A 12,772-nucleotide genomic window follows, 5' to 3' on the forward strand; every position below is an offset into this window, starting at 1 on the left:
CATTTATAGAGCGATCAGTGCTATAAAAATGCATTGATTACTGTAAAAATGTCATTGGCAGGGAAGGGGTTAACACTAGGGGGCGATCAAGGGGTTAATTGTGTTCCCTCAGTGTGTGTTCTAACGGAAGGGGGGAGGGGACTGACTAGGGGAGATGACAGATCGCTGTTCATACTCTGTGCATGACGGCGTTTCACCCAGGCATGCCATTCTGCTACAATAAAACTGTGGCAGCTGGTCGGCAATTGGTAAAAGCCACACCCATACTACACATGAAGCATGCTTGTTTCAGGTTAAAGTCTCAGAGTCTTGACGCCTGTCACCAGAGGCAGCCAGAAATTTAGTATTTTCGGAAGTTTATATGGGAACATATGGCACAAGATAGTGGTCTCAGATCCGGGATCTCTCCTTTTTTTTTTTTTGTTGTTCAGAGGAAAAATTGGGGCATTTCCGCTCCTCTGCTGGGAAATCTTCACTCTGATTTGTAATTCTAAGCAGAATGGTTTGCTGCGGGGGATGTTTGGGGGGGAGGAGGGGAAGAGAAAGATTTGGGATAATAAAGTGATTCAGCTGCTTTGGGGTCACACATTGTTCACATATGGTCTATTCTCTATATTCCGGACCTCCGACCGCAGGAGAGATGAGTCACAAAAGTCAAGGGCAGTCATCATCTTTTTCAGATGGTGGATTGAACAGAGCTCCATGAGATGTTCAAAGCTTGGGATAGTTTTTATAACCTAACCCTACTTTATACTTCTCCATAAATGTATCCCTGTCTGGTGTGTTCCGTGGCCTTCATGATGCTCTTTGTTCACTAAGGTTCTCTAACAAACCTCTGAGGGCCTCAAAGGAAAACCTGTATTTAGACAGCATCATGAAGGACAAAGAACACACCAGACAGGTCAGGGATAAAGTTGTGGAGAAGTATAAATCAGGGTTAGGTTATAAAAAATATCCCAAGCTTTGAACATCTCACAGAGCTCTGTTCAATCCATCATCCGAAAAAGGAAAGAGTATGGCACAGTTCTCATGGTCGTTTCGCCTCCTCATGTCCAGAGATGAAGTGCTCTCTGTGTCAGGGCCTGGGGCATCTGGCTAAGGATAACAATAATATCAAATGCAATCTTTGTGATAAGTTTGGACATGCACACACAGCCAGTGCCCTAAGGCCTTGCATAATCAGTCAGCTATGGTGGAAGAGTTTTTTTCGTCTGGACATGGAGGAGGCAGAGAAGAGGGGGGCTGTGCCAGGGGTCCCCAATGTCTCTGTCTGTGTTGCCTCAGTGGAATCAGTGTCTGATGGTCCATCCAATGTTGTGTCATCCCCTTGTGTTGTGCCCCTCGAGTCAGTGTCTGTGGATGTTGTGTCTGATCCTTCTGTGTCAGTCTCCCCAGAGGTAGTGTGGGCTGTGGAGGGAGCTGGACCAGTATGTATGGTTGCACCGCCCCCCCCCCACCCCCCACTCCCCGGCATTTGAGGACTGGAGTGCGTGAGGTGCCGGGGGATGGAGTGAATGATGGTGGGGGTGCTGGGGTGAAGGGTGGGGGGACTGCTGTGGGGAGTGGAGTGAGTGGGGTGGATGATGTTGTGGGTGATGGTAGAATGGAAGGGGAGGAGGCTTTGCGGTCAGGATTGTCTCATGATGATATGGAGTGGTTGGAGGCAAAAAGAAAGTCTGGGAAGAGGAATAACAAGAAGGATGTGCCTGTACCTGAGGTTGGAGGTGTCCAACACATTTGAAGTGCTTTCTGAGGTGAAGGGTGCGGGTTCTTCATGTGATGAATCTGTTATTTCAATGGAGGTGGAATCACAGAGCACATTGAAGCGTGTAGGGTCTCCAGGTAGGGGTGGGAGTAAGCAGGCTAAGAAATGTATACCTCAATCATCCTGATGGCGGTTCCCGCTCCTCTTGAAGGTGGCGACCATTAATGTCGCCAGCATAAAATCAGTAAGTGCTCGTAACATGGCCTTATTTTTGCTCAGTAGGTTTGATGCTGATATTTTCTTTTTGCAAGAGACCCGGTTGTCTAGTTTGGCTGATATTCATCTGGTGAAGATGGAGTGGAGGCGCTGCCCCTCCTTCTGATCTCTTGCGGCCGAGCCTTATACTGGAGTTGCGGTACTTTTTTCCGGCATGGTAACCTGTTGGTTGATTATTGAGCTAGAAATGTGGAGATACGTGGTCTTAGACTGCCATGGGGGAGGCAGGACCTGCGCCTGATCAACATCTACGGGCCCCAGACAAAATGGGACAGGAAATGCCTCTTCATGAAGTTCAAGCCTTTTCTTTTTACAGCCCGGCAAATTGTCTTCGGTGGTGATTTCAACACCATCACCAGGACTAAAGACAGGAAAGGTACCGGAGCCAGTCTGGAATGTGACGGCTTTTTTTTTTAACAAAGTAGAGAAGCAGATCTGGTTGATGTGCACATTCATTGCTGCCCAGAGGACACGGGATTCACTTTTCAGCGAGGTAATAGTCAGAGTAGAATAGATTTTTTTTTTAGTTTTCCAATCACTGTATTCTGTCTGTGACTCTGAATAGCCCTGTGATGAACAGTATGTTAAGGCATCTGGCTCAAAGATCAATCAGGATAAGATTGTTTTCTAGAGGGTGACGGCTTCATGCTTCCGAACACCTTCCCAGAGCCCCAACAGGAAATTAAAGTTTTAGGCATCAAATTTGGTCCCGGCGATTACGGTCCTGCAAATTGGGTAAGCAGGCTACAAGATGCTGATGCCAAGGTTGCCAGCTGGAAGGATTGACCTGATTAAAACTTACCTGATCCCAGTATTTCTGTATGTCAGCTTTGTCTGTGTTTGCCAGTGTCTCTCTATGCGAGAATCTACAACTGTTTCTTCCAACTGTTGTGGAGGAACAAACCGAATCTCTTTAAGAGGTCTGTAACCTACCTCCCCAGGCAGATGGGTGGCCTAGGTATGGTCAACCCGGTGGTATTTTTTTCTGTGATGTTTATGAAACCTAATTTTGCTAACATGCTGGCAGAGGAACCGCCTGGGTGGGTTGGTATTTTTCAGTCCTGGTTTAGGCCTTTTCTGCAAAGCTGGAAGAATGGTGGGCCAGTGAAAAGCCTGAGGGTCCAACATGGTGAGCTCCTGGCTTATGTTGCTCCATGCCTGAAAATGTTTCGGCAGTGATGGCAGAGGAAATTAAGTCTCTTCCTAGCAAGGCCCTGGAGAGGAGGGTTGTTGAATCTGCCTTTAGCGAGCCACTGGCCTTGAGGGATTACCCAGGCCCTGTTATGAGGGAGGGTCTGTGTTTGCTTAATCTAGAGAGAATCCCTTTAAAGTTTTGGGATTTGGCCTGGCACTCGTTCCATGGAAGACTCTAGGTGAAGGGCAACCTGAAGCATCGCTCTGCGGAGAACTGTGGTTGTCCAAGAATGGAGTGTGGTGGGGTGGAGGAGACAATGGACCATTTCTTGCTTCAGTGCCCCTTCAATGCAGAAGTTTATATGCGGGTGGGTGGGTATCTGGGTATTCCTTTCTTTTCCCGCTTGAGTTATGCGGAGTGGTCGTACGGGGCCTTTGAGACACATCAGGATTTTAATTTTGAGACACATTTTCTAGTTAGCTTAGTAGTTGGTTTCTTCACATGAAATGCACAGTGTCAGGGTTCCATTTGGAAAAAAAGTCCTTCCTGTCGAAGTGGCGGTGCACAACATTCTGGGTGAGGTTGGGAAGATTCGGGTCTTGAGAAGGACAGGTGGCGGCCGGGGGCCTGGACAAAGGCGTGGAGGAATGTCAGGTCCCTGTAGCTGCTGTCTGTCAGTCTCTGGGTGTGCGGCTTTCTTTATGTCCTTTCACGTCCTCCTAGATTTTTGGAAAAAGGTTGCATGCATGGGTTACATGTGTAATCGTTTCTTAGCCTTAGGGTGTGTTTAGGTAGACGTTAGGGCTTTGTTTTGCAAAATTTTTGTAGTTTGCTAGTAATACAATTATGTTTCTTTGTATATAGTACTATTTATGCTTTTTGACAAAAAGCCATTTGCTTTTTTGTTATCTGCTGATGTAAGCATGTTTGTTTTTATATACTTTTGTAGATATTCTTTTTTATTTATTTTTGCATGTATGTAAATATGTTTTAATACCAAGCTGTATGCTTGCAAGATTTTTAATAAACAAAAATTTACACTCCAATGTCCCCCCCCCCCCCACAGTCATACACTATTATTATTATACATTTATATAGCTCTGACATATACCACAGTGCTGTACAGAGAAAACTGAGCCGGTCACATCAGTCTCTGTACCAGAGGAGCTTGCACTCTAATGTCCCCCCATAGGTAAACACGTTTTATAACTTTGTTTCCTTAGATCTATTTCTTTCCTTCCTCCTCTGTGACCAGAGCCGTGTACTGTAGCCGATGGAGAGAAGTCAGGAGCTGTATTACATTTACCGCAAGAATGTGCTTATGAATCAGAGGGAAATGGTCTGAAATTCAGCAGAGAGCAGATTCAGAGACTATTATACAGCAGCTAGAGATTCAGATATTTTTATACAAGCCTCCTGTTAATACACTATCCCAGATTGCTACCACACTGCGGTTTGTGTTGAGACAGATGGTTGTAGGAAGGGGGTCAACATATTTCCCTTTGCCATCCCTTAAGGTAAATGACTGGTTAATCCTGATCTTCTGGCAGGTCCCTTCATTTAGGGTAAATCGAGTCTAGTGGAGAGTAGTAAAGAAAGACCTACCTCAGAGAAGGAAGCTGTAGGTGCAGACTAGTGAAACAGTGTTCGGTACCTCCTCATGGGCTTCCCTGGTCATGGGCCTTAAGGCACTCAACACTCATCACTGACCTGGGAGTAAAGACTTAAAAATATACCAGATATGGGTTCTATGGACTGTAACAAGATGTGCCTTTCATATGATACCATTGTTTGGACGTTGTACCGGTTATTTGCAAACAGCGATACCTCCAGCCAGAAGACAAAATCTTCTTCTTTTACCTTCAGCAAAGGGTGTCTTCATGCTTTAGTATCAGCTTGTAAAGTCAGAGTGCATACTGTTGGGCCACAGACCACCATGCTTGTAAATATATTCCTAGGGTCTGCTTGACTGCAATGGTCATGCTTGGAGATAATAGAGGCTAATAGTTGTGGCCAGTGGAAAGAGATCTACTCTTCTTACAGTGATTAGAGAATACAACAAATGAAACAGGTGTCAGGTGACTAAAGCCCCTGGATCTCACGGGCCCCCAAGTACATGGTCAGATCACCTGAGTGGCTCCCAATATGAGTGGTCAGTGCTTGGTGAACAAGGGGGTGGCATATTAGGGTTTCAAACCAGCCATTCATACACTAGAGAGAAGACAGTACAGGTCTGCATTGGGCTTTGAAGTGGGAATGGGCAAGAGGCATAACTAGAACCATCTGGGCCTCAATGCAAGAAACCATTAAGTTTTCATGACTGCCAGGGTCCTTTCCATCGGTTTCTCAGCCCTTTCCTCCAAGCCCAGGGCCCTTTACTCCTGCAGTGGTCTTCTTTCACATGTTTTGCAGCAGCCCCCTTCCTGCTGTCTTGGGCCCCCCCACAATGGCGGAATGCCAGGCCCCCGGTTGCAGGTTCGACCTTTATGACCCTGGTAGTTCCATCATTGGGTCCAACACCTGAGTAGCCATTGCAACATTTTGATTATCCTAGAAGAGGATGGGAGATTGAAAAATTGTGTAAGCATCCTTTTCTAGTTACATATTCCTATCCTTAGTGTCAGGAAGGCTTCATAGACGTTAATTCTACATGACTGAATCTGTGAATTAACATCTCTACCCCGGTGTTTTGACAGTAAAACAGTATTATATGTGGAAAACAGATGATGTTGAATGCCCCCTTTAAGCTTTCTTTCTAGGGGAGAATAAGGCTTTGTAAGGTTTGGAGATGGTGTTGACTAGTTGGAAGGTGTCTACTTCGTGGCAGTCAGCAGAGGACCCCTCAAATGAATCAGGCATCAAAAATTGTGGAACCACTCTCTTCTAGTTACATAACCTCATCCTTATGTCAGGAAGGTTTCATGGTCCCCCTTTAAGCTTTATTTCTAGGGGAGACTAGAGTTTTGTAGAGTTTGGAGATGGTGTTGGCTAGTTAGAAGATGTCTACCCTCCTCACGGTCAGTAGAGGGTCCCTCAAATAGAATACGCATCGAAAATTGTGAAACCCGTTACATAATCTCATGCTTGTGTCATGATTGCTTCATAGGTCTCCTTTAAGCTTTCTTTCTAGGGTAGACTAGGGTTTGGAGATGGTGTTGGCTAGTTAGAAAAAGTCTACCCTCCTGGAGGTCAGTAAATAATCCCTCAATTGGAATAATTATTGAAAATTGTGGAACCACCCTCTTCTAGTTACATAATTTCATCCTTATGTCAGGAATGCTTCATATGCCTCCATTCAGCTTTCTTTCTAGGGGAGACTAGAGTTTTGTAGGGTTTGGAGATAATGCTGGCTAGTTGGAAGATGTCTATCCTCCCGACGGTCAGTAGAGGATCCTTCCAATTTATCACGCATCGAAAATTGTGGACCCACCCTCTTCTTGTTACTTAATCTCATCCCTGTGTCAGGATGGCCTCATAGGCCTTCTCATCCTTGTGTCATCCTTGTGTCAGGGAGGCTTCATGGGGCCCCTTTAAGCTTTCTTTCTAAGGGAGACATCTGTCTGTATCTGGTCAACCTGAGTTAGGTCGACCACCCACATTACAGTTTGATTGTACAATGTCCTTCAGATTATCCAACAACTTTGGGCCTACTTGATTAGATATTGAATGGTATGGATAGTTTAGGTAGGACTTTAAGTTATAATGTTTCTTTTTGTAAATCTAAAGGACATTTTACAGATATTCTACATTCAGACTGTAATTTGTATGACCAACGTTAAAGAATTGTCACAGTTCTGCTTAAGGTTCAAATGACTCCAGCATTGACCTGCTGGTTGTGTACTACTGTACATCATGTACCAGGGGTAATCGTTGAGAAGTTCTTGAGCTCGAGCATGCTTTGGGAAAAGATAAATTTAAAAGTTAGAAGACCACATAGACACAAGATAAGAGTGATCTGGGATGTGCTTAGTAAATAAACATAGGCCCATTTATTCAATCCAGAATCATTCAGCGTCTCCTTGGCGTAAATGGGGTGTTGAGAAATCCTGTTGTGTTCCCAGCAGGTTTCAGAATTTTGGAAAGTGGCCATCCAGCATTCCTTAAATATAATATCATTCTCAGATTGTACCCATAGTTTTCTGCTTATCTTTAAAACTGTGGCCAAAGCCAAGTCACAGAATTACAGAGAACTGCTAAGAAGGGTCACAGTGTGCTGAGGTTTCCCAATAGGGAAATCAAGTTATATTACTTAGTGATTATGTCATCAGACATATATTTGAAGTGCAATAATCAGAGGATTACTGGCTACATTCACCCTATTGCCTGTATTTATGAATTTTATATTTACATAGTTTGCAGCACAGAATTATTCATGTCAGTTTCCACCCCTGAGGAACTCACCCCCTAAATTAGAATAACCTATGCTTCCTTTATTTTCTGCTACAGTTAGTTCTATGAAGGCCTACATATTCCCGGATCTACACACCTGCTGTGGCCATTGTGAAGGGTTCCCACCATCCCTGTGCTGAATTCCTTGGTCTGCAGACCTGCTACGTATGTCCATTATGAGAAGCTTTCACCACCCCTGAACTGAGTTCCTGGATTTGTACACCTAGTGTGCCCATTCCAAGGGGTTCCCACAATCTGTGCTCTGCGTTTCTGGGTCTTCATACCTACTGTGTCTACATTTTGAGGGGATCCCACCATTCCAGCACTGAGTTCCTGGGTCTTAGTACCTGCGGTGTCCACATTGTGAGGGAATCCCATCATTCAAGCACTGAGTTCCCGGGTCTGCACACCCACTGTGCCCATTATGAGGGGTTCCCACCACCCTTGCTGGATTTATATTGTGGAGATGGTCAAAGGAGGAGCTAGAACACATAAAGATAGGTGGGAACACCTAACAATGCCATGTGCAGAAACAGAACTGGGAATCTCACTGGTGGGGTCTCCAGTAAGAAGACAGTTGAAGTGACTAAAATAGTAACTGACCCTTTAAAGGTTATTCCCTGGTAAAAATGAAGTTTCAGCCACTGGTGATACGTGGCCTGGATTTGCCTTGCCTTACTGTCCCAACACTACCACAGATAATTTGTACCTGTAGAGTAGACTCACCCCTTCTGCTGCATTACCTGCATTTGAATCCTCTGACATCATGATTTGTTTTCACCCTCTGTAGTCACACTTACTCTTGTGGGGTTTAATGTTGGACTTGTCACTGTTTAGTAATGAATGGCTTATGCTTTTCCCTTGCAGCGTGTCCCCCATTGGGATTAGAGTCTTTGAGGGTCTCAGACTACCAACTGCGTGCGTCCAGCATCAAACGCTATGGCCTGGGGGCCCACCGTGGACGCCTTAATATTCAGGTGAGATGGCTGGGTGGGCATAAAGCTGTTTGGGCACACATGGATAGTGGCACCATGCACAGAGAGTCTGAGTGGGCTAGAGTTGGCACACATAGACAGGCAGCCAGAGTGGGCTAGACTGGGCATACATGGATGGTGGCACCATGCACAGAGAGCAATGATGGGCTAGATTGGGCACACATGGCTAGTGGCGCCATGCTCAGGCAGCCAGAGTGGGCTAGACTGGGCAGACTTGGATGGTGACACCATGCACAGACAGCCAGGGTTGGCTAGATTGGGCACACGTGGATGGTGGCGCCATGCAAAGAGAGTCATGGTGGGCTAGATTGGGGACACATGGATGGTGGCACCATGCACAGATAGCCAGAGTGAGCTAGATTTGGAACACATGGATGGTGGCGCATGCACAAAAAAGCCTGAATGGGCTGGATTAGACACACATGGATGGTGGCACCATGCACAGAGAACCATAGCTGGCTAGATGGGACACGCATGTGCTATGGCACCTGGTATTATGGGACATGTGGTCCCAAGGAGGGGGATCAGGGGGAGGGGGAATCAGGGGGACTTTCAACTTTACAATGGATACAAGGGATTCTCTGATTGGATGAGGCGGAGAAGAGAGCCAGATAATATTATGATCTCCACCTTGTCCTATCAATCTCCACCTTGTTCTATCAATCTCCACCTTGTCCTATCAGAATATTCATTGAAAAAATATACAAGACATTCTCTAAATGGCAAAGGTGCTGAGCAAATGACCCCCTGTGGTCAGTGTACAGATGGCAATTTGCTTGAGCAGCACCCGAAAGAGACTAGCACTGACTATATGTAGCACAGGTTACTACAGTGATTTTCTGCATCCCCAGCAACCCGCTGGGTGTCAGATATGAAGAATTAGATGTAACCAAGCTGGATCAATGTAAGTTTCAAAAAAATTATTCTTATGCCCCGTACACACGATCGGATATTCCGACAACAAAATCCATCTGATTTCTTCCGACGGATGTTGGCTCAAACTTGTCTTGCATTCACACAGTCACACAAAGTTGGTCGGAAATTCCGAACGTCAAGAATGCGGTGATGTACAACCCGTACGACGAGCCGAGAAAAAAGTTCAATAGCCAGTGCGGCTCTTCTGCTTGATTCTGAGCATGCGTGGCACTTTGTGCTTCAGAATTGTCTACACACGATCAGAATTTTACGAGATCGAATTTTGTTGTCAGAAAATTTTAGATCCAGCTCTCAAACTTTGTGTGTCGGAAATTCCGATGGAAAAAGTCCAATGAAGCCTACACACGGTCGGAATTTCTGACAACAAGCTCCGATCGCACATTTTCCGTCGGAAAGTCCGATCGTGTGTACAGGGCATTGGAGTTCACTTTTAATTTTCAAAGTTCACAACACAGGCATTGAAATCTCAGCTTTTTTCTATGAGAGCAGATTTTGGCAGCCTGCCTAGCTCTGATATAAATGCATAGTGGGTGTTTTTCAGCTGTCAAAAGCCAAGCGAAACACAATTTAGGGTCTTTGTTGTTGATCTTTAGCCCCTATTCGCACTTGAGCTTGAGGGTTTAAGCCAATTTTGAATAATTTTTTTTTTAAGCTTGAATATTCTTTTTTTTTTTTGTAACATTCTTCCTGTGTTTTTGTTTTGGCCAGTGGAAAACAGTATCATCTGAGACATCATATGTCTTTGTTGTAGTCCTTGTATCTGTTTCCTGGTTTTTCTGTGTGGCATTGCGGTGTCTTGTGCCATCAGAGCTTTCCAGCCAAGTCCACTAAGCTATTTCCTCCCAGGCCCTCTGCTGCGTGCCATAATTATTGTAATGGCGATCACTGGGGTTGTAGAGGTTCTTATAATGAGCATCACTCTGGCCGTAGAGGTTCTTGTAATGGACATCACTGGGGTAGTAGAGATGCTTATAATGGGCATCACTCGAGTTGTAGCAGATCTTGTAATGGACATCACCTGGATCATAGAGACATCACAGGGGTCATGGAGGTTTTTGTAATGGGCATCACCTTGGTTGCAAAGGTACTTACTGTATAATGGACATTATTTGGGTTGTAGAGGTTTTTGTAATGGACATCACTAGGGTCATAGAGCTTTTTGTAATGAGCATCACTTGGGTTGTAGGGGTTCTTGTGATGGACATCATTGGGGTTACAAAGGTTCTTATAATGGGCATCACTTGGGTTGTAGAGGTTCTTGTAATGAACATCACTGGGGTCATAGAGGTTTTTGTAATGGACATCCCAGGGGTCATAGTGGTTTTTGTAATGGGCATCAATGGGTTTGTAGAGGTTCTTATAATGGACATCACTGGGGTTGTAGAGGTTTTTGTAACGGACATCACAGGGGTTGTAGAGGTTTTTGTAATAGGCATCACTTGGGTTGTAGAGGTTCTTGTAATGTACATCACTGGGGTTGTAGAGCTTTTTGTAATGACCATCACTTGGATTGTAGAGGTTCTTGTAACTGAGGTTACAGAAATTTTTAATATGGGCATAACTCAGGTTGTAGAGGTTCTTGTAATGGACATCACTGGGGTCGTAAAGGTTTTTGTAATGGACACCACAGGGGTCATAGAGGTTTTTGTAATGGGCATCACTTGGGTTATAGAGGTTCTTGTAATGAAGCTCACTGGAGTCATAGAGGTTCTTGTAATGGACATCACTGAGGTCATGCCGGTTTTATTAATGGACATCACAGGGGTTACAGAGGTTCTTATAAAGAGCATCACTCGGGTTGTAGAGGTTCTTGTAATGGACACCACTGGGGTCATAGAGGTTTTTGTAATGGGCATCACTTGGGTTGTAGAGGTTCTTACTGTATAATGTTTATCACTTGGGTTGTAGAGGTTTATGTAATGAACATCACTAGGGTCATAGAGCTTTTTGTAATGAGCATCACTCGGCTTGTAGGGGTTCTTGTAATGGACATCATTGGGTTACAGAGGTTCTTATAATGGGCATCACTCAGGTTGTAGAGGTTCTTGTAATGGACATCACTTGGGTCGTATAACTTTTTGTAATGGACACCACAGGGGTCATAGAGCTTTTTGTAATGAGCATCACTCGGGTTGTAGAGGTTATTGTAACTGAGGTTACAGAGATTCTTAATATGGGCATCATTCAGGTTGTAGAGGTTCTTGTAATGACATCACTGGGGTTGTAGAGCTTTTTTTAATGAGCATCACTTGGGTTGTAGAGGTTCATGTAACTGAGGTTACAGAGATTCTTAATATGGTTCTTGTCATGGACATCACTGGGGTCATAGAGGTTTTTGTAATGGATACCACAGGAAGGTTTTTCTAGTGGGCATCACTTTGGTTGTAGAAGTTCTTATTGTATAATGGACATCACTTGGGTTGTAGAGGTTTTTGTATTGGACATCACTAGGGTCATAGAGCTTTTTGTAATGAGCATCACTCGGGTTGTAGGGGTCCTTGTAATGGACATCATTGGGGTTACAGAGGTTCTTATAATGGGCATCACTCGGGTTGTAGAGGTTCTTGTAATGGACATCACTGGGGTCATAGAGGTTTTAGTAATGGACATCATGGGGGTTACAGCGGTTCTTATAATGGGCATCACTTGGGTTGTAGAAGTTCTTATAATGGACATCACTGGGGTCATAGAGGTTTTTACACTTCACAGTACAAGCAGTTTGAGAGGTCAGTGATGGCTTATTTTAAAGCTCCTTTACTGGCTGTTAAAAATATGTCAATAGTTTAATGTCCATAGTCTGGGAGGGGACTTTGATATCTAAAATGTCATCATCATGTTGACAGGAAGAGGGGAGGGGGGGGCAAGGAACCAAGAAGTCAAAATATAAGCAGATTACATTTTAGCTTTACTAATTATTCCCCTTTAAAATAGTTATATTGTGCAGAGTTTTGGAAATGTAACACTCGGCACCAGTATTAGTCATTTCATGTAAGATTGAGCGCTGATCTAAGAAGAAGGTTTCCATCTCTGTTCTGACTGCCCTGTAGCTGGAAACTTTCTGCAAATAGACCATTAAGTCTACTTTCAAGGGAAATGTGAGGGCGGCAGTTTTCATTTTTATAAGGACTTTCAGCAAATTTTCAACTTAGCTGAAATACGGATTTACACTCGGCTGATTTTAGTTCTGGGAATGTTTGTGCTTTCAGAAGCACGTAAAAAGTAACAAATGGAAAATGGAAAGTGTGCAGTCCTCCAGCAGTGCAGAGTATTTGAGGAGAGGAGCATTAGGGATGTGTGGACTCTTCTGTAAAAATATGGAGCCACCCTGGAATGTTT

General features: G+C 44.5%; 1 protein-coding gene across 2 annotated transcripts in view; it reads left to right on the top strand.

The window, feature by feature from the left end:
• LOC141130560 (inactive carboxypeptidase-like protein X2) overlaps window positions 1-12,772 on the top strand; it is a 120,617-nt gene that overhangs the window by 37,018 nt on the left and 70,827 nt on the right. For both annotated transcript variants that reach the window (XM_073618144.1, XM_073618145.1), the window contains one exon: window positions 8,373-8,482. In XM_073618144.1, the coding sequence (XP_073474245.1) occupies window positions 8,373-8,482 (110 nt within the window). The remainder of the gene's footprint in view (window positions 1-8,372; window positions 8,483-12,772) is intronic.

Source organism: Aquarana catesbeiana, linkage group LG01, assembly GCF_042186555.1.
Source record: "Aquarana catesbeiana isolate 2022-GZ linkage group LG01, ASM4218655v1, whole genome shotgun sequence".
Taxonomy (NCBI): domain Eukaryota; kingdom Metazoa; phylum Chordata; class Amphibia; order Anura; family Ranidae; genus Aquarana; species Aquarana catesbeiana.